Source organism: Phyllostomus hastatus, unplaced genomic scaffold (genome assembly GCF_019186645.2).
Source record: "Phyllostomus hastatus isolate PE091 unplaced genomic scaffold, TTU_PhHast_1.1 phas_scaffold_78, whole genome shotgun sequence".
Classification (NCBI taxonomy): domain Eukaryota; kingdom Metazoa; phylum Chordata; class Mammalia; order Chiroptera; family Phyllostomidae; genus Phyllostomus; species Phyllostomus hastatus.
Genome location: NW_025334041.1, coordinates 14,907,024 through 14,932,732, shown reverse-complemented (window position 1 = coordinate 14,932,732; position 25,709 = coordinate 14,907,024). Strand labels below are relative to the sequence as shown.

The 25,709-nt window shown below is 43.0% G+C and overlaps 1 protein-coding gene, 1 long non-coding RNA gene and 1 pseudogene across 5 annotated transcripts in view; 1 reads left to right on the top strand and 2 right to left on the bottom strand.

The window, feature by feature from the left end:
- Positions 1–5,449: 5,449 nt before the first annotated feature.
- On the bottom strand, positions 5,450–6,007 carry LOC123811763 (annotated as a pseudogene).
- Positions 6,008–12,936: 6,929 nt separating this feature from the next.
- Positions 12,937–25,709, bottom strand: part of LOC123811764 — a 65,274-nt gene continuing 52,501 nt past the window's right edge. The window contains exon 3 of the long non-coding RNA XR_006784436.1: positions 12,937–13,979. This is a non-coding gene — a long non-coding RNA (uncharacterized LOC123811764). The remainder of the gene's footprint in view (positions 13,980–25,709) is intronic.
- KLHL7 (kelch like family member 7) overlaps positions 20,164–25,709 on the top strand; it is a 54,366-nt gene continuing 48,820 nt past the window's right edge. Inside the window, exon 1 of one of the 4 annotated variants that reach the window (XM_045828220.1) lies at positions 20,164–20,533. In XM_045828220.1, the coding sequence (XP_045684176.1) occupies positions 20,411–20,533 (123 nt within the window). In that variant the 5' untranslated portion in view covers positions 20,164–20,410. Of the gene's footprint in view, positions 20,545–21,052; positions 21,162–25,709 lie in introns of those variants that run through there. The other 3 variants (XM_045828221.1, XM_045828223.1, XM_045828222.1) reach the window with 3 other exon arrangements.

The window sequence follows — 25,709 nt, the reverse complement described above, 5'->3', positions numbered from 1 at the left end:
GAGCCGAGGAGATGTATGAGGGAGATGATACCTTCTGAGAAGGTTTCGATTCTCAGAGTGTCACCCCACAGGACACGATGCTATCAGTGTTCTGCCATCAAGGCAGCTCTGCTGGTCCTGGGTGCCGGCAGCCACAGAACAGAGGCAGGAGAGGTGGTGTTTCCCTCTCTGTGGAGAAAGCCGTTCATCTCCCAGGTCACAGCAAGTCCTGATGGAGTTGGGGATGTGTTTGAAATTTCCTCCAGGAGACTCCACAAAACTCTGCTCTGGATAGGACTGGATAAGCTGAACATTATGTATGAAGGGGTTTCCATTTCTTAAAAAGCCAGAAGAGCAGGAGCAGCCTTGATTCTGTGAGTTATGGCTCCTGCTAGAACAGTGCCTCCAGTCTTCCCAGGTGGCCGTCAACCAGCGAAGGGGAGGTGTTCCCTCTGAGGTGCTGAAGGCCACAGAGCAGCAGCTGACTGTCCTAAAGCTGACAATCCTGGAGTCCAGCCACAGAGAGAGGGCAAGGGGAATTAGGACAGTGCAAACGGGACTTCTTTTGACCAGAGATGAAGGATGGCTGATAGGCAGGACAGGGGTTCCTATTGCCTAGGCTGTAACAACATGCAATTTGGAGATGACTAATTGATTTTTCTGTCTTATTCTTAGATAATCCTCATCACCCCTGGCTGTCCCCAAACCCTCAAAATACTCACAAACATAAAGTTAATGGCTGTTTACAAATGAACATCAACCTTCACATCGTGTAGGTCCTGGATTGCTCTCCATGGTGTTGCCTCAGAAGACAGCAGACCTAAAAGCAGAAACAAACCTGACTTTCTGAAATATCATTCAACGTGAGCCCTGACAAATACAAAGTGTCAGCGTAACCGCTACAGAACTTTGAAAAATTCACATCCTTTTCTCTTTTGCTTTTCGGAGCCAGGGCCTCCTCTTGAAAGAGCTAAAAGCACCCACCTGTGTGCCTGTTGAGGGAGGGTGGTAATTAGGAACAAAAGGAGTAGCAGTCTGCTTCTGACGTACTAACTAGGATTTTGCAGTGAGAAACTGTCAAGGTAAAAGGTGTTTTTCTACATCACTTGGCTCTCACTTAACACGTTAGGAGCTAGACTTGGCGAACCAAATCATAGAGCTTTTCCTCTTTGCCTGTAACACTCTGCCAGAAAACTTTCCACTCTGTGGTAGAAAGAGGATGTGATAGAGGAGAAGTACAAGTAAACTTTCCTCTTGTAGTGCAGAGGATGGTGAGAAGAAAAAGAGGGATCAGAGGAAGGGAAAGGTGGACCCTGAGAAACTCACGCTTCAAGCAGTCATCTGGCCCCCTCTTGTGGGACTCTGGGATAGCTGCTCTGACTAGCTTCATCTCAGCACGGGATGATTAAGAGACTGGAGTGCTGAGGTCCCTGAGAGGAGGTGGGGGAGGGGGGAGGGGGGGCAGGAGAGAGAGGGGACAAGGGAGAGGAGAGAGGAGAGGGAGCCTAGTTTTCACTCCCGGGCCTCCCTTGGTAACACACACAACGCACAGCTGAGAGCCAGCAGCCTGCCCTGGGACCTGCTGTGGTGGCGATGGGAGGGACGATCCTGCAGGTGAGCAGCCTGGCCGGAGCTTGACAGGGGGACACATTTAAGGGTCTGCAGCCAGAAAGAGCTGAAGGGCAGCCAAGCCAACAAGGAAGGGTGACCAGACCCTGACGGAACCAGAAAAAAATAGATATATTTAGCAGCCACTGAGGTCCATAGCCAAAACTCGGGTGAACTAACCAAAACACAATCAAGAACCAGAAAGCCATAGGGGCCCCTCCCTCCACCCCCTATCATAAGAATACAATAGTCTATAATCGTCCGTGTACTTTCAGATAAAAGCCGTGAAAATGTGGAGAATCCAAGAACCTGAGGACTGCCTAATAAGGTGGTTTAAATTACTGGATCAGAATACATTTTAAACCAGATTAAATTGAGTTTCACTTTGTTTTTTCTTTCCAGCTACCTATCAGGTCACAAGATCAAATAGGCTATAGAAAAATAAGAAAACTAAACCCCTCCTAAATTTCTGTACCATGAGTAATTTTGCAATCCTGCTACAAAAACACTGAGATCAAATGATGTTCTCATCATATTGCATTTGATCCCCCCAATATGAATCATCTTTCACTAACCAGAAATTTGCTATAGAAAGTCTTTTACTTATGAGACTTTCGTGCACAGAAAATGATCACTACTACTTCTGCTTCAGTACATATCCAGTATTTTGATTTCATGGCTGTACTGAGTGTGGAAGATTACATCATTTGTTCACAGTTCTTCCTTGCCTCCTCCCTTTTGCCACAGTTCACGAATGCAGGTAGAGCAGTCTTCCCTACTTCTTCAGTGTTCGCCTTGGCCTTGTGACTTGCTTTAGACTATGGCATGTGGACCAAAAAGGGAGCCTGCCAGTTTTGAGCCGTGGGTTTAAGGTAGTCACGTGTCTTCATTCTCCTCTTTACAGTTCTTCCATGTACTCTGAGAAGTCCCCTGAGCAATCACTGGTCCCACAACAGAAACACATGGAACATACTTGAACTCAACTCACAGGCGGGGGGATGGCCTCCCCAGACTACCTGCAGGCCACTAATATGAAATAAGTGATTTGGGAGTTGTATTTTATACACCAATATTGCAGAAGAAATGCATTAAACAATCAGCATCTCTTTATATACTAAACAATCAACACTATCCTAAACATTCCTACACTACCCATACAACTGACACACCAGATCACAGATTTAGCAACTTTAAGTTTCCCAAATATTCAGTTAATTATATACTCTAATTACTTAAAGTGACAAATTTAACATAGCAGGTTCTCATAAATATTTTAAACAACTTATATAGAGACAAACACAATATTATACTGATTACCAGCACTGCAGGGCTCGGGTAGTCAAATAATTGCTGCTCATATTAACAGGCCCGTAATTGGATTTGGAATCCGATCACAATCCAAAAATGATTCTACCCCAAACCACTAGTTATTCAGTTAAACCTTTATTTTAGTTAAAGCTCGCTATTACTTTTAATTGGTTGCCTTTCCTATAGATTTTGATTTTTGATACATGGTTTCTCTCTATAAAATGATATACTCTTTCATATATTCTGGGTCTGGCACTTATCTAACCAATAGTCTTACCACTGTGACACAATAGTTGGGCATATGAATCACCTGTGAATCTTGTTAAAAAAACAGACTTCGGTTTAGAAGGACAGGAAGAGGACCTGAGACTCTGCATTTCTCATAACCTCCCAAGGGAGGGCAACACTACTCACCCCTGAACCATATTTTGCACAGCAAGGGTGTAGAAATAGCTTCTCCAGGGTGGTGAGGGATTGAGTCTATGTAGTTAATTCTCTTCTTTGGGATATCCGGCGCTTTTATTTTCTTGAAATACATTACCTACCCGCATGACTACTATGTGTACTGAATAATTGCCAAACCTCCATTCTCCTGGTTATTTCATGTGGTTGCTGGTGTTGATCAACTTTTCTCTTTCTTGGAACAATATGTGCTTCAGAAATTTATACATGCTTCTGATGTTCTTTGTGCATATTATTTCCTTTATAAAGACATAGAAATAAGAACATTTATATACTTTATGAGTAGACTGTCAGAATGAAATGTGAAAGACTTTGAAATAGGCAGAAAAAAATACATATATATAGGGATGGGCAAGGGTAGGTTTACAGCCCTGGCTGGTGTGACTCAGGGGATTGAGTGCCAGCCTGCAAACCAAAGGGTCTTTGGTTTGATTTCCAGTCAGGGCACATGCCTGTGTTGTGGGCCAGGTCACCAGTACGGGGTGCTCAAGAAACAACCACACACTGATATTTCTCTCCTCTTTTTCCATCCCTTCCCCTGTCTCCAAAAATAATAAAAAATCTTTTTAAAAGAGTAGGTTTACAGTTGTAAGTGACATTCTTTTGAATTAATAAAGCTATTGTAATAATCATATCATGCCTTTTTCTTTATGAACAACTGTGAAGCTACTTTGCCCACGCCTGTACTGACTGTCCTGTCTGACACATTTTCCATGTTCCATTGTCTTTGAACTTGATGTGCTATCCCAAAATACGGCACCTCGACATGCTGAATATTTTAAGCTAAAGGAATTTGAAAAATGGCAACTACGGGAAGAACATTCTGAATTTCCCCTGAAGCAGGTCATAAAACTGTCATGTGGGAGGCGCCCTTCCTATTCCGGGAGGAAAGGAACATCCTTATCTCCAAGATAGGAATCTGCACAAACAGGCCTTGCTGTTTACTCCAGCTGATGATACCCTTTGTGCGAGTGGGTGCCTGCTATCACATTTTCTGCTGTTCTCCACCCTTCAGGAAACCTAGCACTGAAACACTCAGGTATAACTACTTCTTTCAGCTTTGATTTCCTTATGAAGTCTCCTCTGTCACATAGAACGTACACAAATTTGTATAAACTTTTCTTGTGAATCCTTGTTACAGGGTCCCAGCCAAGAACTTAGGAAGGAAGGAGAAATGCTATTTTCCCCTCACTACAAACTATTTTACAACTCTCTGAGTTGTAGTAGCCTAATAATAATACAAAGGATTCTTGTCCATAGAAATGCAAATTAACAGTTGAATGCAATTTATTGCTGCCTATGGATAGAACCATTTTGCATCTATTTGTATATTCATTTCAACATTCCTTACTGCCTACATATATGTAGTTCTTGAAATTCTCCTTTGACCAAGTGGTAACATAAGGCTGGTCTCCTCATTAACTAATGAGTTAAGTCAAATCTTTTACATGGATTCATTTTATATTGTTAAAGAAGAGACAACAGGCCCATAATGGAGTCACTTGTGCTAAGCCTTACATCAGCAAAGCAAGACTTAATAATTCAGACTAACCAACACTGACCTGATTGCAGATTCAGCCTCTCCCATAACTAACCTTTAGCTAATCTAGAATTACCTGGTCTGCACTAGTGAGGTAATAGACCCTGTCTGTCCCCCAAAGGAGAATGACCTTGTCTGAAACAATACGCTTTTTGTGAGAATAACTTCCTTGCCCTACCTTCTTCTCTGTATAGAAGTTTTCCATTTTGTACAGCTCCTTGGAGCTCTTTCTGTCTGCTACATGTAATACTGTCCGATTCATGAATCATTAAATAAAGTCAATTCCATCTTTAAACTCATTCCGTTGAATTGTGTGTCTTAGTATCTACATCAGAGAGTCCTATAAGTATAATGCCCTCTTTTTAAAATTATCCTTTAGCGAGACATAAATTGAAAACAAAAAACTATCTTATTATTTCATTAGTGAGTAAAATTGAACAAGTATATTTATAGTCGCAATTCTTTTGTCTTATATTCATCTCTTTTCTTACACTTTAACTTTTTTCTTTGTCAGCATTCAAAATATTTTTAATAACAAAGTGTGATCTGGAGTTAGTTTTTGTAGCCATGGCTGGCCCACTGACCCCTGGCCTGCTTGGACTCCAGACTGTGGGAGCGCAGGTAGTTTGGTGAGGCTGTGTGGAGTTCCAGGGGCCTTGCAGAAATGCCTGTAGACCTCTCCGCCCTTGCGAGGACCAGAAAGATGATGCCACATGCCTTGGGGGAGTCCAGGGCCAGCTGGTCAAAGATGAGGATCTTACCCCTGGCCTTGAGGATGAAGCTCCGGGTGCAGCTGCTCACACAAGCGCACGCACCTGCAGTCTAGCACCTCCTGGGCAAGCACGTGGTCTGTGATAGTCCCCACAACCACAGTGGTTTTGTCCTCCCATCCAGGAAGCATCATCTTTTGGGACATCAGGGAAAGGGACAGAGGCAGCCGGTTGGTGGCACTCATGAACAACCTCTCCAGCACCACTTGGTTGAAGGTGGAGTTGGTTCATCTGGCCAGAAACCGGCACAGCTTGACCAACAGCCTTAGGTAGATGTCCTGGCTCTTGGGGTCCTTGCGCTGAACCATTCCTCTTTGTCATGGCAGATGTCCACTCCCATGATGGCGCCTCCTGCTCTACCTAGCCTTTTTCTTCTGTATATCATTATGAACTTAACATAGCAGAAAGGGCATTTGATTCTTAATTTTTCAAAATTGAGCCAGTGGAAACAAATGCCTATTGCAGAAAAGGCATCTGTAAATTGGTAATGGCCATGGTGGGGCAACCCATTTTGCCACTTTGTGGCTCTGGGGGCAGTGAAGGGGGGTGGTGTGAGACAGATACCAATCCAGCAGTATCCATAGCTGCAGATGCTCGTCGAAACACAAGAAAAACATACACACAGACAACCAAGTCCTGTGGAGAAATAGGTACGAAACAGCCGCTCTCTCTAGTGGAGAGCGTCTCATTTTCCCACCCAAGCAGGCTTTTTTTAAACATTCCAATACAGTTTTTGAATTACAGTCTGACAAGGAAGATAAAACAAGCAGTTAACTTTGAAAGGGAGTGACAGATCTCCCTCTGGGATTCTGAGATTTGGGGGTTTTATCATTTAAAAAGACTATAGGACCTAAAAGGCTAGTCTCATTTCCTGCCTACGCCTTCATATTCTAATTAAAGAGCATTCTCCAGCAAGCAGATCTCACAGGATCTTGCATATTCTATGTCCCAGGCCTGATTACCCCAGGAGTCCACTGACTCTGGTCTGGACTGCAACGCCCCTGTTATTTCCACAGGCCTGAGTCGGGCAAAGGAGACAAAAGCCGCCGAGAGACTTGGATCTCTCAAGGACTCAGGCTTTGGCAAAGCCGACGGGGCAGGGATCAGTGTCAATCACCCCTTCATTCCACAGCCCCCCAAGTCCTTCCCTGAGGCTTCCACGTCATCATGCCTGTCTTAGGCGATTCCCCCTGTGGGAAATCTAAGCCGTCATTGGCTAACTGATCAAGCATTGGGGGCCAGCATAGAACAGGCAGTGTTCATGCCAGGGAGATAAGTTTTGTCTCCTTAGTGTTTCCTGGTTTGGAGTCCTCTTACTCAGCCTTAGCCACGGGCAGTTACAGTTTCCTGAGACCAGGCAGGGCGGACCTCAACAGCGGTGAGCTCGGAGAGAGTACAGCGCTGCTGCTTGGCTTCTGCAGTTCTGCCCGGCACTCACCATGTTTCCAGTCACTTCACCCACTCCCCGTATGTGACTGGCACCCTTCCAGCTGCTGCTCTGGTGGCAAATCCCAGAGTGGGTGGGTTTGTGTATGTTCTAAGACCATGTGGGCCCTTCAAGTAGAGTCTCCTGAAAATCCAGCAGTTTCTTCTACCACCCCAATCCCCACTGGTTTTACAGCCAGAAGTTGCAGAGATTTATCTTCCAGGCACTGGAACCCTGGGCTGTGCTGCCTGGCCTTGGGCTAGGATCACTTGCTCCCAAGGTGTCCCTCCTGATTTTTATCCACCTGGACTCCCCATTCTGCCACTGCCACCACCTCTGCATGCCACACCGTGTCTCCTTGCCTCTCTGCCCTTCTCCATGTCTCTGCTCCTCCATCAGATGAGTGTGGCTTCTTTAAATCCTTGGTAGTCAGACTTCCATACAGTTCAATTTTCTGACAGTTGTGGGTGTTGCTTTGATGTTTAGTTGTAATTCTCTCTGTGGCTGCACAAGGAGGCAAAGTGTGTCTACCTACGCCTCCATCTTGACTGGAAGTCCTTAATGTATTTTTAAAGAATCATTGTTTTCTGGCAATAGAAGAATATTTCCTGATCCATTAAAATGTTTCGTTCTTGTCTCTAATCTTGGAAACTGCTGCCATCCGAGGAGTCCAGGCTCCTTCTAGTGGAGAAAAGGAACACAGACCCGAACCTGAGCACTGTACCAGGGGAGCTGGTGTGAACGAGTGCTACTTCTTGCTGGGGCATGTAACAAGTTGCAGAGCTGGAAAATGTCCTTTTAAGGTGTTGAGTTTACACTGATTTTCCTAAGCATATTAAGTTGCTATATACTCCTTTTTTTTTAAGTCTGGGGTTTTTCACTTATCTCTGGGATGTTTTACCATGTTTCTGCTAAGAAAAAGATGCTAATGCATATGTGGAAAGAAACATACATAAACTTCCAGATGCAAAAAGGGGTTTGGGAAAGGGCTGCAAAAACAAAAATTTGGATTTTAATTCTAATTTATTTACTTGCTCTAATCTTGTATGGATAGTTGTTTACATATAACCAGAGAAGGGCAGAAGGTGGGAAACCACAAGGATTTAGGAAAATCACTTTAGAGACAGAATGAAGACAATATATGAACCATGAGCAAGAAATGAAATAATCTGTCTCAAACAATCTCCATTCCTCTGAGGTTAAGCTGGCTTCCCAAATGGTTGGAGAAAGTATTCACGTTATCCTCCCCTTTGGCCGTGACGGAGAAGCCAATGTCCTCCAGGGACACTGGGACTGTGGAGTGTGATTCCCCCAGAGCTTTCTCAAAAAAGGAAATACAATTTTTTTCATTTGCTTTGCCAATGAAAATCAGGTATCACTTGATTCTAAGGAGTTCTGCTCTTACAAGCTAATTCCCCACCGCGTGTCTTCCCCTTAGCTGCAGTTTTCATCAGAGCAAATTGTATCCCAGATGACAGAAACCATGACTAATGTCAGATTCTTGGACCTAAGCATTACATACAGCCACATCTGAGTCAGAGGGTCCAGGCCCCCTGCCAGGCCCTTTGTAAGGCAGCGGGCGGGAGGAGAGAGAGTTTGCCCCATGGAGTCGTCATGCCTCAGCACAGAGTTCGTGTGACCTGGGCCCAGCTTCTCTCTAAAAATCTAGATTTTTCCCAGACAAAAATAAATAAATCAAACATTTAGGCTCCTTGTCCACCCCCATCCACCCCCACCTAAAAATACACACACACACGAACGTACACACAAAATAGTTAAATGCTGTTATGTTACAATAAGTTTCTTCCTAACACTCTATCACAGATTACCAGGTAAAGAATACACTTGCATAATTTTTATCTGCTTTGCAGGAATACTACAGAATCTGTCAAGTGGTAGTATGATATTTCAGTCTTGACAATAGCTTTCCCCTGCTGGTCTGAAGCAAGTAGCCGTTAACGCCAAGTGAGCATGCAGAGATGAAGTGCTGTGTTCGTGTCTGATTGCTGAGAGGTTAATAGTGCCCCCAAAGAAGAGAAGTTATCCTTTAAAGATTACAAATGAACCAAATCTGGGAACACATTCAAGTTGCTATCTTTTGAAGCATTTATAAGAGAAAATATTAGGGGTGCTTAGCCTCACAAATGCAGGAGAATGAAAAAATGTATAAAAGATTTTTTTCGTACTCAGAGACAGGAGGGTGAGATTAGTTAACAGAATACCTGACTGCCTTGTTTCCTGAAAAACACACTGCAGTGCAAACAGGCATTTCCCAAACTCCATTTATGCAATTTCATCACACTCCAGCCTAGGTAAAGTTCATGGGTGAGGGGTATTTATAGCTAGTTAAGTTTCCTTATGCTCACTTCACTTACTGAGTGTGCCAGGTCCTGTGTTAGGACTCAGGACACAAAGATAAGGAGAAAAAATAAATCCTTGCCATTCACAAGATTTCCCTTGGTCCTGGTTTCACAAATAGTTCTCTGACCTGCATTTAAGAGAAGCAGTGGTGGTTGTGAAAGCAGGTAAAGAAATAACAGTTTTTTGTGTGTTTGTGTTTGTTTGTTTGTTTGTTTGCCTATATAGAATTCAGTGGGGAATTAGCTGGTGGGCAAAGGAAAGTTCTGAGAAGCCAGAACTGATTTCACACGTTCCAAATACTGAAAGTCACGGGTTGCATCCGTAGTCATGCCTCCTGGAGCCTAGTTATTCCTGTTTCAGACACAATTCGAGCCACGGCGGTATAGGAAAATACCAGCTCCCTACGAAGGTAAATGTTGAGAACTTCCCCAGTTAATACTGGAAGGCAGACTGGGTGAAACCACGCGGTCCTGGTTTACCCTCATCTCATTCCAGGGGGCTTGGTCACTTTGTTTTCCAAGTGTGTTCCACGAGCAATCCACGCCGGATAAAAGGGCAAATGGTGCTACATCCCCGTGAAGTTAGAGGCTGCTCTGAAGGATTTGACCAAGTGTTCCCGTGTGATAGCTTCTGGAGAAATCAGTCCCAAAGATGTTATGGTTTTATTGCCCTGTAGAATGTTACTCAGTTTAGTATCTCAAGTAGCAATGTTTTTGTTTGCTAACTGTGTGTGTTTGTACATATTTCAGGAAACCAAATCTTGTGTCTTATTTGGTAATTCCTGGTTCCCTCACTGAGTTCAGTAAAAATCAGATACACTTTAACGAATGACTTTGTTCAAGCATTTTGCTTTTAAAGCTCTGTATTGTTCCACACATTCTCTGAGATATGTACCTGCCCTTCAAAAACTGACACGAGTTCATGGGTACTTGACCTGCGTCCCATCTTCTTAGCTCCCACCCTGTGTACAGAAGGAGGGAGTCATCCCAACATTCACCCGAGAGTATTGCTCTCTTCATTGTGTTGATGCCTTTGTGGTTGTAACAAAGAGAGAGAGAGAGAGAGAGAGAGAGAGAGAGAGAGAGAGAGAGATTTTTCTTCTCCCAACAGCTCTCTAGACCTGTCCTTCCCAGCTTCTCATGAGCTGGCTGCCACCATGAAGGACCTGACCTGGACTTTAACACACATCAGCATAGCCATCTTACTGCGGTAACACACCGAAGCTCTGTGCAAGCGAAGTGGGCCCAGAGGCCTCTGCTGAAACAACTCCGCAATATTTGCAACTTCCTTACGTTTGCTGTTTCTGTTACTCCTTTGTCTGCCTAAAATAAGTGGTAAAATTTAAAATAAGAAGAGCCTATATGGAGGGGTTATAAGAGTCATTTTTTTTCCTTTTTTATTTTTGTTCAAATATCTCTCATCCCCTACATATAAGCGCTGTTAGCAATTTGGTTTATAATTGGGTTTCCAGACAGTTTTTCTATGTCTTTTCCATATGTTCTGCTATTTTTCCATGTCAGAACTTTGCCTCACAATTATGAAATATTTTTCCCAACAGATTTTGAAAGTTGGTACAGCAATGGATTACTTGGGGACTATGTTTGACCTATTTGGGGTGTTTAGGACATCACTGTTTGTAATTTTTCTGTGTGTTTTGTCTCTTGTTGGACATGCTTGTGGAGTATGGGGAAAGGTGTGTGGAAATGTAGAGGGGAAGTGGATAGAAAAGAAACCTGGAGAAGCTGGAAAGAGTTACCCAGGTCAGCAAGTGCCCAGTGAGGAGAGAGTGGGGAGCAGAACCTCCCTGACTTCCCAGGGTCACTCTGCTGCGTGCGTTTGTGGGACAGAGGGGAGGGCAATGAAGAAGAACGAAGATAAACATAAACTCAAGAGAATGAATGCCCCGGTCCTTAAAAGGGTAGGGGGCTGGGGGGAAAGGGCAGCAGATGGCTATTCAAGATAAATTAGAAAAAGATGTTGCAACTCAGTGGGAAGGAATTTAGAAAACGCACGTTTTCCCCAGCCAGTTCGACCTGAGTTCTGAGGCAGAACTAAGTGCCTTGGGCTGCAATCCTCTCCTAGATGGATTTCTTGTCATGTTGTCATCCTAACTAAAGCAGTATTTTAGCTACAAGCTATGGTTACAGTGAATTAGTGTGTGACCCTCAGGCAAAATAGTCAATTAAGCAATTATAAAAAGTGTTCCAATCTGCTTGGGTTTCCTCTGTGTTCCAAATAATTTCTTGAGGGTGCTAGGGATATTGTCTTTCATTCCCGAGTCTTTTTCACTAAAGCATCTATGTATATAAATCATATCTTTTAAATTGAAAATGTAACTAAATTATATTTTTCCCACTAAAACTCCCATGAGTTTGGAAAACTAAGTATATTTGAACTTTAATTGGAAAAACAGAAACCACTACCTTCCTGGGCACGCCCACCTGACGTGCTGGCACGAGGGCTGGAGACCACCACCTCATCCCTTCCCATCGCGTTTGAAAGGGTGTTGACTCCTCACATTACACTTTCAGTATCAGGCTTTTCCCTTGGAGATTTAGACCAAAAGTGGATGATTTTGAAAGACATTTTCTTTCCTTCTTGCTTACATAGGAATTGTTTTTGTAATATAATATGGGGAAAGTCAAAACAATCCAATCATCCAGAAAACCTCAAACTTGATAGGAAAGAAGAAAAAATCAGTGCTTGGCAGTTGAACTACTCAGTTAAGAGTTCAGAGCAGAGCCCCATTTTCCAGCTTCTTCTTTTCATGTTCGAGGATCTTTTTGATCAGGTCTAGGTAAGGACTGAGAACCAACAGATAGGTAGAAAACGTGGGAGGTAAGTTTCCACTCCCCCAGGAAAGGCCTTTCCGCAGTTAACAAAGAAATAATTATAGCAGTAGCACACAACACTTTTGATTACCTACTAGGCCCCACACCCCATTCTATTGAAGTAGGTTCTCTAATTCCTGCAACAATCCTAGAAGACATGCACTAGTATCCCCATTTTCTAGCTGAGGACCCTCAGGTTCGGAGACGTTAAGTAACACACCCAGCCCTACCCAGCTAGTAAGAGATGGAATCGGGGATCGAATCACATCAGCTTGGTTCTATTATGCTACTTTACAAGTTAAAACAACAAAAACTTTTTCACAAAATTTTGGATCCGGGGTTTGCGGAGCCTAAAGTTTTTATAACTAAGGGGGTGGGGGAGTGGGATGGAGGGCACTTCTTTGAGAAAAAGAATACAAAAATATCTGCTTTTGCAAATGCTACAAAAATACGTGAGCTTCTGAACACACTGTGAGGGCCCTCCCTCGGGCAGGACCAGGGCAAGATACACTTCAGCTTCATTAACCTCACAGAAAGCCCACCTCTGTACCTCTGTGCCGGGGGCGGGGGGGGGGGGGGGTTCAACATTTCAGGGTAACTTCTGATTAAGAGAGAGAGAGAAGGTGCTGTTGTGATGCAACAGGACTTTTTTAATCTGATTTTTTAATCACAGTTTACATTTAATATTACTTTATGTTGGTTTCAGGTGTACAGCATAGTGGTTAGATGATTATATACTTTACAAAGTGTTCTCCCTGATATTTCTAGTACCCATCCAGTACCATACACAGTTATGACAACATTATTAACTGTATTCCCTACGCTGTGCTGTACATTCCCATGACTATTTTGTAACTTCTAATTTGTATTTCTTAATCCCTTCACCTTTTTTACTCAGTCCACCAGTCCCCCTCCCCTCTGGCAACCATCAGTCTGTTCTCTGTATCTCTGAGTCACAGCAGGGCACTTTGATAGCCCCCTCCCACCCCCAAACATATCCATTGCTGTTGAAAACTTAGATTCTGCTGGGAATGGGAATGAATTGGCCAAAGCCCTCAACACATGATGGTACTCTTGGGAGGAACGGAAGTGAGAACTTGTCTCTTTCCCTCTCAAATTCAAATGAGTCACAATTGTTTGATGGACTAAAATTAGGCAACAGAAAAGAACAAGATCCCTAGGAGATAATTTGCTGTGAACACAGGGAAAGATAGGTGAAGCAATTGACTGGGGGAAAAAAAGTGAATCCTGGCCTGGATTCATTAGTTGATATGCCCCCAACATAGCCAACCAGAGGCAGGCACGGCCCCAGGAAAGTGAGTGTGAATCATACGAGTTTGAAGCTGATAAGGTCACATTTGGTGAAGATTTCATTGGACCACGTATTGTGCATTTCTCCTCTGTACTACAAGGAACAACCATAACCTGGGTTAGGATCTGCATAATTAGAGCCACAGAGGTTTGGCTTGGCCTGGGTCTGCAGACAACCCTAGGGTTCAGTTTCAGCAATGGTAGCGACAGTGCAGAAGGTCCCCAGGCAACAAGAGCATGGCCTGCTCCGGGCACGTCTTCAGACTGCTCAGGCTTCAGAAGGCGGTGCACCCACACTGCATCAGCTGTACAATCTGGAGTCAGAACATCAGGATGGCTCTCTGGAATCCTCCAGCATCAAGGGGGCACACTGAGTTTTGGGTCTGCTAAGAAAAAAGTCTGCTAAGAAAAGAAGGACAAACATTTGGACATGAATCAGCACCCCTGAGGCTTCTTGCCTAAACTTGGGGGGTAAAACTAAAACAAACAAACAAACAAACAAAACAAACAAACCCTGGACTTCCTGGAGGCAGGCAGGCCGCACCAAACTGTGTAGTAATAGAAAGTGTGACTGCTAAGGATCATGTGAGGACATGTTTTACTAGATGACTCTGAACACTTCTGTGCCTCTGCTGGATCCTTTTCCTCCTTGACCTATGAATCAGTAAGCTGCTTTTGCTCATTTGTATTCTTGTCTTGGAGACCTCGTCTTGCATTTTCAATGACTTACTGGGCATGTTTACACATACATTATCTCAAACTCAATTTGCCTAAAACCCACCTCAGCAAAGTATGCTTACACATCAATAGACCAAAAAAAAAAAATCAAAAGGACATAAGCAATTTCACCAATGGCCAATAAACATATGAAAAGATGTTCAATGTCATTAGGTATTTTTTAAGTAACACTGAAAAATCATGTATTGCCTGTCACATTAATAAATGTGTCCAAGACCAAGGGTTCCATTGTCATAATCCAGAGACCTAAAGCTCTTTTTAAAAATGTGATCCCAAGATTATACTTTCACGGATCATTTCTATAGTTCTTTACTAAAAATGTGACACCCCCCCCAGTCTCCAGGATTGTTACCAGCTTCCTTTGTCCACTGGGGACACTTCCCTCCAGGTGAATGATCTCAGTAAACTTCACAAAAAGAACAAATGGAGGTCTTCTGACATTTAGAAAAACTAAGAAAACAATATGGGTCCAACCAAATCAACTGATTTCTTCTAAGTGTTCATTCATTCATTTACTCTTGGGAGCAGCAGGGGATATAAGATGAAAAGACGCAGTCCTACAAACCAATCCTCTGACTATTTTCACTTGCTATTATGATGCTGTTGATGCTTTCAAGTGCCTTACATCCCTAATTAGCATCTAAACTTTGTGGGGGACATGGAGCCAGGAACCATGTTTTATTTCTTTGACTTCTACTATAGTAATTCTTACACAGAAAATGTGAGATAGCCATGGCTGGTGTGGCTCAGTGGTTTGAGCACTGGCCTATAAACCAAAAGGTCACTGGTTTGATTCCCAGTCAGAGCACATACATGCCTGGGTTGTGGGCCAGATCCCCAGTTGGGGATGTATGAGAGGCAACCAATTGATGTTTCTCTCACATATCATTTTTCTCTCTCTCTCTTCCTCCCTCCCTCCCTCCCAGAAAGAAAGAAGGAAAGAAAGAAAATGTGAGATAAACATTTATTTCTTCATTACCTTCCACACTGTATAAAAATGTTAACAACAAATGTAATTCAGAAAAGCATATACCATAGACATTGAGTGCCTACGCCCCAGGGTTGGGCAGATATTTGTAAATGTTTTAGGTTTATAACATAAATCTTTCTCAAGATTGCCTTAGTCAGGGCATTTTGTGTTTCCATCAAAATAAAAATTTCAGGATTTTATTTTATTTCTGTGGAAATAATGCCATCAGAATCTCTTGTGTTCTATTAACTCTGATATCTGTAGTGTTGAATGTTACTTTGATTCACTCCCTTTGGTTTCTGAACAATGTTACATTTTATACAGCATAGCTCATGTATGCCCTTTCCTTTTGCTGTGTTCAGTTTTACTGGCTTAATCCAAATATCCCAATAGAAAATAGTCAAAATGTATGAACAGATATTTCAAAGGAGAGAAAATATGATGCAGGCACCGGCCTGCACTGTCTGTGGCATCATGGATGAGATATGAGACAAATTCACACAAACTACCGAGTCTTGTGGAGGAAAAGGGATAGCATGGCTACTCTCTCAAGAGGAGAATGCCCCAACGCTTGCCTTGATAGGTTTTTATTGGCTTTCAATCTACACAGGAATACAGGTAAAGCTTATTAATCATTGTCAGGCAGTAAGGATCAAACAATGAACAGCATACAAAGAACTACGAGTGCTTATTCTGAGTCAGATCTGTTAGCTAAAGGGCTACAAAACTTTGGGAAACAAACTCATTTCCTCCTCAGACCCTTATCATTTAATTGAGAGCATTCTAAACAAAACAGGTTTCACAGGATTTTATGTATTCTTTCTTAGGTCTGATCACCCGGGGAACCTGCCCTTTCCAGCACAGGGTTGCACCGCCCCCTGTCATTGTTTCAGGCTTAAGTCAGGCAGGGGAAGTAAGGCAGCGAAAAGATTAGGAGACTTCTCTCAGACAAATGAGGACTCAGGCTTTGTCAAAGCCCAGGGGCGAGGGTCCATCACCCCCTTTTGCTATAGCCCCCCAAGTCCTTCCCTGGGGCCTCTCTGTGATCATGCCTGACTTAGATCATCCCTCCCTTGAGAAATCTTACCCGTCATTGGTTAACTGATCAAGCATTGGGGGCTAGGCAGGGTGAAGTAAAAGGAGCAGAAGCGGCACCTCTGCCAGGGAGATAAGCTTTGTCTCCTCAGTGGCTTATGGTCCGAAGTTCGTTCACTCAGCCTTAGCCAAGGGGGGGGGGTGCGCAGAAGGTTACAGCTTCTGAAACCAGGCAGGGCAGGTCCCAAGAAAAATATATATGGCTAATAAAAATACAGCGAGATATTTAACATTAACAGAGATAAGGAAAGTAAATGATAATAGAATATCATTTTATGACCTTTGATTGATAAACATCAGTGGGTCTGACAATATCAGGCGTCAGAGGCTACAGATCCACCCCATCACTTACCCACTGTTGGGGGAGGTTGAGTTGGTGTAACAACTTCAGAAAACTGTTTTCCGTTATCTCTTTTATTTTTTCACTTTTTCATTGAATTTATTGGGATGACATTAGTTAATAAAATTATGTAGGTTTCAGGTGTTCAATTCTATAGTACATCATCTGTGTATTGTACTGTGTGTTCACCACCCCAAGTCAAGTCTCCTTCCATCACCATTTATCCCCCTTATCCCTTTTACTCCCCCCTTTCCCTCTGGTAATCATCATACTGTTGTCTGTGGCTATGAGTTTGTTTTTTTGGTTTTTTCCTTAATCCCTTCACCTTTTTCACCCAGCCCTGCAACACACCCTGAAAGCTGTCTGTTCTCTTCAAGTCTTTCTATTCTGTTAGTTTAGTTTGTTCATTAGATTCCACACATGAGTGAAGTCATATGGTACTTATTTTCTCTGACTGGCTTATTTCACTTAGCATAATGCTCTCCAGTTCCATCTGTGCTGTCACAAAGGGTAACATTTCCTTCTTTCTGGCCAAGTAGTATTCCATTCTGTAAATGTACCACACCTTTTTAACCCACTCATCCACTGATGGACAGTTGGGCTGCTTCTAAATCTCAGCTATTGTAAATAATGCTGCAATGAACACAGGGGTGTACACATTCTTTCAAATGAGAACTCAGTAAATACTAAATCTTTCCTTACATTTTTGCATATCTGAAAGGTTAAAGAATTCTCCACAGACCAGCTGCTGGCTTTATACATTTCAAACTCATTTCTCCTGAACTCCTTACATTTCCCTCCAGTGTTGGGCACTGTAGGGCATATTGTGATAAGATTTCTGCCCCCACATCTTTTCATTACAGCACAGCATTGGCACAGCGGGCATTGGGACTATTCCTGGAAGTTGTACCTACATCAGAAAGGCTAAAAATAATTACCTGTAGGTAGCTATGGTCTACAAAAATATATCCTACTCAACCCTAACAAAATGTATCCCCAACTCAAATTGTCCTTAGTTGGTTCCCCAAAATATCCATGTCTGCTCCAACACCCCCTAATAGCAAAAGAGGGGCAATAGAGGCAAAAACCAAAGTAGAATGAGACAACAAACTCAACTGACTGTGGTTAAAATACTTACTTTTATAAATTTTATAAAACCAAATGACCATGTGAACACACTGCTAGAACCAAGCTTTAAAAGAAGCCTGTTAAGCTTAGAGATCCTCGATTTTAAGCTTAGTTAACCTTACTTTATCTCCCTCTCCCTTCCCCCTCTGCCCTCTCCCTTTCTTTTACCACCTGGTCTCTTTCCTGACTTCTGAGTTTCTGCTTTAACTTTTCTCTCTGAAGTCTCAGAATACTGCCATTCTCTGATTATCTGGGCACATGGTCCAAGGACGGCTGCCTGAGCTCCTTGTACATATTCCCCGTGGAGCTGCCACATTCCAGCTCACCCAAATCCATCTCTCCAGTCTCCAGAGAGAATACGATGCTCTTTGCCTCAGTTTATTAATTGGCTTTCTTTGGTTCAGGTGTTCAACTTTGGTCCAATCAGTCAAAACCAAGTATAATGAAGTCCCATGAAACAAGTGCAACTATAGGACCCCATCTTCCATGAGAATAGAAAATTAATTCATGGCAAGTGGGAATGGGCTGACTGGGCACTTCAAAAGCCAGTATACCACAGCAAAGCTGATTAGGTTCAAGCAATAGATATAGCAAGTCTTCTCCAGAAACTTAATATGCAAATGTATTTGGGATTTTCTCCAAGAAGGACATATTATTTCCCAAAGTTGTATTCCCAACGGTCCTATTCTGGGGGAATTTGGGGGATGGTTCATAGCACTAATATTCTGAGAAACACATTTTGGGAAATGCTGGACTAAATAACAATAGTTAATGTTATTAACTCAGTAATACTGTTTGTCTTGTACTGACACCAATCTAAGCATTTTTGTAATCCTCATACCAGTTCCACAAAGTAGGTTCTGTTTTTACAGATGAGGAGCCTGAGGCATAAAAGCCGTTAAACAAGTTGGCCAAAATTGAACACCTGGAGAGTGGGAGTGCTTGACTTTGCATCTAGGCAAAGCCAAATGCTTAAGCTGTGGGCAATATAACCTTCATGGTCTCCTTCAGCTCTGAATTCTTTGGCTCTTCCATGACCCTTGATGGTCTACATTCTGCAATACAAGAAAGGACTGTCTATTCCAACATCAAGTGGAAAGGATGCTGTTCTTTGTTTCTTTTGCCTTGTTACAGAATAGCACTTAATCTCTCCACCTACACTTCTGCCTTTGAATCAAGTCCTTAGTGTCCCTCAAGCCTTAGAGTTAGAAGACACGTTTTCACTTCCTTTCCATTAAAAACAGTTTAACGTGTTCTCATTTTTCAAAGTCATAGGCCATTTAATAAAATAAACAAAAGTTCCCCAGTTTTAATTTCCTTAGGAATAAATGGTTCCTATTGTCAGGTCCATTAAAAAAAAACTCAAATTATTGGCTAGTTAAAACAAAAGACTATCTGGGAACATCTAGATTAAAAGGAACAAAACAACGTGCACAGCACCAAGGTGCGTCTCATTCAAAGTCTTATTCTTTGTAAAAAATGGAGGCTTATCTGCCACTGCTCTTTGTTGTACTATATCGTCTTCAAGAGAAAGCATAATGCTTCAATAGTGTGAATTATTTTACATAAAACATGTCTGTATATTCCTATACAGACCTAGGTATAAAATTAAAGGGTCTGTAGAAAGTTTTCAGAATGGAAATTTTCAAGTAATCCTGCACATTACCGCACACTAAAAAGAATAAATTATTAGACTTAGGAAAAGCATTAGCATCAATTTTGTGATGGAGTTTCGTGTTTCCTTAGAACACTTGGGGGAAGCCTAACTGATCTCTGGAGCTCACACCTGACCTTAGTTTAAACACGGATGAGTAAAAATACCAGCCCAAGTAGTCAAGCAATCCGCATCAAGGAGACATCGACGGGACTGTGTTCTCTTGCTTTATGAATCCCAAACAAATCTTGGGTTCCATGCAATAAGCCTTTAATTCGCAGTGTGTGACATTTAGTGAGTGCCTACTGACATTCCAATCTGATAGGGAAGAAAACACCAACCCTGTTTCTACGGAGATGACACTAATGGGAGACACTTTGATGTGTTCAACCGCCCAATTACCCAACACAAGATACTCTCCCCTGTAATCTAACTTTGGAAAATCTATCTTGGACAATAGGGAAGGGACGCACACCCTTGGGCCAGCGGGAACACCAAACATCCGGCTCCAGGCGCGCACCTAGGCAACCGAGGCGCCCCGCGTTGCGTGGCTCCGAGCGGCGCGCCGTTGTGACGATAGGCCCCGCCCCCTGCTCCCTTCATAGCGCCCCCGCCCCCTCCAGCGCAGTGCGCAAGCTCCTCCGCCTGGCTCCGGTTCTACCGGGGATGTAGCCGACCCCTCGACACTGCTTCTCGGCGAGCTCCAGAGCGGTCCTCCAGGCCTTGTTTTCCCGCAGTGGCCGTGCCTCTGCCGCCCGAACGCTCGGGAGCAGGGCGCTGCAGCCGCAGTCCTAGCCGTGGTGTTTGCTAAACAGAAGCTCCAGCGCGTCCGGGGGTGTGCAACCCCTCGCCCAGCCCGGCGAGCCCCGGGTGTGAACCGAGCCGACGGATGATGGCAGCCTCCGGAGTGGAGAAAAGCTGCAAGAAGAAGACCGAGAAGAAACTTGCTGCTCGAGAAGAAGCTAAATTGTTGGCAGGTTTCATGGGTGTCATGAATAACATGCGGAAACAGGTATCTCTGGGGTGGGTGTGACCGACTGCAGGGGGGAAGGTGGTCCGGGATTCCGGCCCCTTGGTCCCTGGGCTGAAATTCGCGCCCTGTGAATCGAGACCCTTTTCTTCCTCTGCCTTCCCATTTTTGCACGCTAGCAAAGCTGCTGTTAGTAGAGGGTCGCTTTAAATTGTCGAGCAAAAGTGCTATTTCGTCTGCTGATGCTGTGACTCCCAAGTCAGACTCGTGGGAGACTCCTCGGGCTGGCGTTCCGCGTCGGGTATCGCTTGTATAACAGCTCTGCCCTAGTTATCTCTTTGTGAGGCGAGGATCCCTCCATTGGACAGCCGTGTAAAGTGTCAGGAGATCTGTGCGAGGAAGCCAACCCGAAGCCCCCCAAGAGGGGAGAAGCACTGCTTGGCCAGAAATCAGCTCCTTTCAAATAAGGATCCCCGCCCCCTTCCGTGGTACCTGGGTGGAGCAAGTTGCGGTACCCTACAGTGCGTGTTAATTTAGAACAGAAAACAGTCGTCGATACACGCCGTGCAGTCTTTTAAGGGCACTGTGCGCCTCTGCTAGGACGAGGAGCTCTTTGTTCTATCTTTGGTACGTGGCGCATTAATGAAAGTCTTCACGCCGTTGGCGAGAGGTGGGTTATGAAAAGAACGAATTTCAATATGCCGGAGAATGTAAATTAGAGAGGTTTTATTTATTTATTTTTAAATCCATAACGTCTTATACCAACAAAGCATCAAGGAAAGTTACTTGGTTACTTCTTAATTCTGTAAACATTATGGATAGAAAATACGCGTCTAAGGAGACTTGTGGGAATGCTCTGGTTTTGTGATAGTGGTCTTGTTTTTCAAGGGGACAAAAGGCAGGTTGTATGAGTGACTGCAGAACCTGGTGTGCTTATCTAGTGGTTCTGATAGGAATGTGGATGACGGTAGAGGCATCTAAGATCTTTACGAAGATAATGGCTTTGCCTTCTTGAAGCAGATTCTGACTGATAGGATCTTGTCTTTGTCAGCAGATCTGGCATGGTGCTTGAATGCAGTAGATATCTGTGGGAATTCCTTTACATCTTTCCTGGCCTTTGTGCTGGAGTAGCTGTGACTGCCTGAATTCTGTATTTTATGTACCTTACTTTTACGTGTCTATTTTTATGTATACATTCGTGTTCCTTTCGTGCAAATGTTTTTGTATTTACAGCAACACTGACTGGTGCATTTAACTAGTGTCTGCCTGTAAATGATAATTAAACACAGTTCACTAGTGCTCTGATTTGTTTCCAACACCTTCCCATTGCCCCAAATAATGTGTTTTCATCCATGGGCTACAGCACTGTAAAGCAGCATCTCATTTCTTACACAGACAAGGTGCAACTGGGTTGCAGCATCACATGTTTACTTAAGAAGGAGGGGATTTGTGAGACTGTATAAATTAGCTCTTTAGTTTTAAAAATTCATTTATATCCATTCCTTAGACTTAGCTTTAGACTATATTATCGTGTGTTTATTTCCTGTCAAAATAGAAATACAGTTCCTGAAAAATCAGGATTGTCTCACTGAGTGGGAAGGGAAAATGGATGCTGGGTGGCATCTCTCTCACAATGGTTAACTGACCTTAATCTGCTGGATTCTCCTTTTGTCAGTGGCTTTGCATATAAGCCCAGCAGTTCTCCAATAGCACTTTTACCAGCCTCATGGAATCTTGCATCTTTTCTCAGATGTCTGGGTTCACTTTGCAGTTGATTTATGTTATACTTGTATTATTCTGCATAGCATCCTAACACTGAAGAGGCTCACCAAGAATGACTGACAAGGGCAGTTGATGGGAATTGGCAGAAATAGAAGCTGGTCTGAGCCAGGGGAAGAATGTTTGAGTGAAGACCAATTTTATGTCTTCTTGTCCTTTCATAAATATTTTTGTGTAATGACTAATTTTGCTTCTCCTAATGACCTCATTACTTTGGGGATCAGGATAATGAGTACCTGAATGACATGGATTCCTCTATATATGCCCAGAAACGTTTCTACAAGAATTTGAGAACACTGTGAAATTAGGAAATCTGAATTCTAATGCCTGCTCTACCATGAATTAACTTTATGATTTTTAAATAATATGATTTAGGTCATTTTATCTCTCTAACATAGCAGCCAATCCTATACATAGTGGTGAAAGAGGGTTCTGCAGAACCAGCAGCCTCAGCTTCTTTAAAGATTGTATTTATTTTTAGTAAGAGGGGAAGGAAAGGAGAGAGGAAGGGCAACATCTATGTGAGAGAGAAACATCAATCAGTTGCCTCCCAGATGTGTCCCAACCAGGGACCAAACCCTTAACCCAAGCATATGACCTGACCAGGAATCAAACCAGTGACCTTTCGCTTTGTGGGACAACACCCAACCAACTGAGCCACATTGGTCAGGGCTCAGCTTCTTTTTTGTTTGTTTTGTTTTGTTTTGTTTTGTTTTTTGTTTGGGCTTCAGCTTCTTATGAAACCTTTTCCTCTATCACCCTTTCAGTCATTTCCAGCCTTTTGTTTTTAATGAAGTATTCATCTTCATGTAAAAGGATACAAATCATAAACATGCAGTTCAGTGAATTGTTACAAAGTGACCACACCACCACCAATAAGAAACAGAATGTGACTAATACACCAGAGGTCATTCCTTATGTCCTTCTCAGTAACTACCCCTCAAAGGTAACCATTATTCTTCTGGAACCATAACTTTTTTTTTTAGCTTTTTTTGAACTTACATAAATGGAATCATACAGTAAATACTCGTGTCAAGAGAAGATGGCGGCTAAGTAGGTGGGAGCTGAGTCCACTTGCTCTTGCACCCAAAACAGACACTTAGCTGATCTTCCAAAAAAACAAGGTGAACAGTTAACAGAATCTTAGCTGATACAAAGTTTGGAAGCCAAAGAGTACAGAGGATGCTTCAAAATAGTTAGTAAGTAGGTTTTGTAGGTGGACGGGGAAAGTCCCCCAACTTTCAAAGACCCCCAAAGCCACAGCTGTCAAGGCGCCTACAAGCAGTCACCTGCATCCATGGAGAGCTTGGTCAGGGATAGCAGCCTAGCAGCTCCCTCCCCTCACAAAGTGGGGAATCCCCAGACCTGGCCAGGAGCAACTTGGATACGCAAAGTCCTTAGGGAGAACCAAGCTACACACACAGACACAGCCAGTGGCCCACGCTATCTGTGGCAGCAGTGCCAGCAGGGAGAGTGCCAGAGAGTGAGAGAGATACTGTCTGCACCTGGATGTAGTGGAGGGGGAAGGCCGCGCCTGGGATAGACTCTTGACTTTTTGGAGAGGTGGAGTGTGTGGAACACTAGGCAGAAGCTACGCACTGCAGCGGGAGCACCCAGAGAGACTTTTTTAAAAGGGGAGCTGAGGCATGATGGGCAGGGACCTGGCCCGTGCAGCTGCCCTGCCAACAAGAAGGGAGGATTGTGGGTGTAGTTTGCTCCCACTCAGTATAGAGGGGCAGAGCTTCTTTTGCTTCAATTGTATTCCAGCTAACTCACTACTCTTGGTCTGTTATTTTTTATTCTTTTCATTCAGATAATATATTTTTTTCAGATTATTGTTATTTCAAATCCCACTTAGCACCCTTTCCTGGTCTTACTCCATTTTGCCTTCTTCCTGACTTTTCTTATTGTTGCTGTAAACTTTATTTTCTTCCCTGCTATGCCATGTTCCTATTCCTTACCGTCACTATTTTCCCTCCATCTAACCTTGCAAAGCATTCTACCTTCCCTAAGTCAGCTCACATTCTTTTCCCTCTCTTAAAATAGTCTTATTTGCTTTCCATCTTTATAAATTGTGGCTAGTTGGGTGAGTATATCATGGTTATTGCTGTTCTTCTCCAACAGAATTCCTATTTGTCTACTATCTATTTGTACTTTAAATCCCACAGGATACTCTTCCCCTGTCTTATTTCATTTTGCCTCCCCCTGCCCTTGATCAGTTGAGTTAGGAATTTATTTTAATATTTGTCCCTTTCTTAGCCTGGGTTCAACCCGAAAAGACAGGCAGGCAAAGCAGAGCATCCTGAGATGCAGAAACAGACACAAAGAGTGACCAGAAATGAAGAGACAGAGAACCCCCCCCCATTGAAGAGAATGGAGGAATCCCCAGAAAAAAAGAAAGAGCTAAATGAAAATGAGGCAGTCTTTCAGACATAGAATTTTTAAAAAAATGGTTATAAGGATGCTCAATGAACTCAGTGACACCTACAAGGAACTGCTGAGTGGGAACTACAGCAGCATGAAAAAAGAAATAGAAACTGAACAAGAAGTAGGGGTCAGTATCTGCTCAGAGTTGGCCCGCTCCCATGTTCTGTGGAGTATACTGTCACTTAATAAATCTGCTCTCTCTCTCTTTCTGCTATTAAAAAAAAAAAAACAGGAAAAAATGAAGAATACAATATCTGAAATGAAAAATAAACTGGAAGGAATTAAAAGCAGGCTGGGTGAAGCAGAGGACCAAATCAGTGAACTTGAAGACAAGGTAGGAAAAACATCCAGGCAGAACAACCAAAGGAAAAAAAGACTCAAAAAGAACAGGGATAGTTTAAGGTAACTTCAGGACAACATGAAACGTAACAACATTCACATCATAGGAATATCAGAAGGAGACGAAAAGGAGCAAAGGATAGAAAACCTATTTGACAGTACAATGACAGAAAACTTCCCTAACTTGGTGAGGGGAAAAATCACGCAAGTTCAGGAAGCACAGAGGGTCCCAATCAAGATGAACCCAAAGAGGCCTACTCCAAGACACATCATAATTAAAATGCAAAATGTATATACAGAACCTTTCACCCCAAAGGAGCAAAACAGACATTCTTTTCAAATGCACGTAGAACATTTTCAAAGATAGACAACATGATAGGACACAAAACAAGCCTCAACAAATTCAAGAAAATTAAAATCATATCAAGCATGTTCTCAGATCACAATGGCTTGAAACTAGAAACCAAACTCAAGGAGAAAACTCAAAAACAATAAAATCCATTGAGACTGAATAGCATGTTATTGAACAATGAATGGGTTAACAATGAGATCAAAGAAGAAATCAAAAAGTTTCTGGAAACAAATGAAAATGAACACACATCCACATCAGCCCAGAACCTACTGGATACAGCAAAGGCAGTCGTGAGAGGGAAGTTTATACCAATATAGGCCT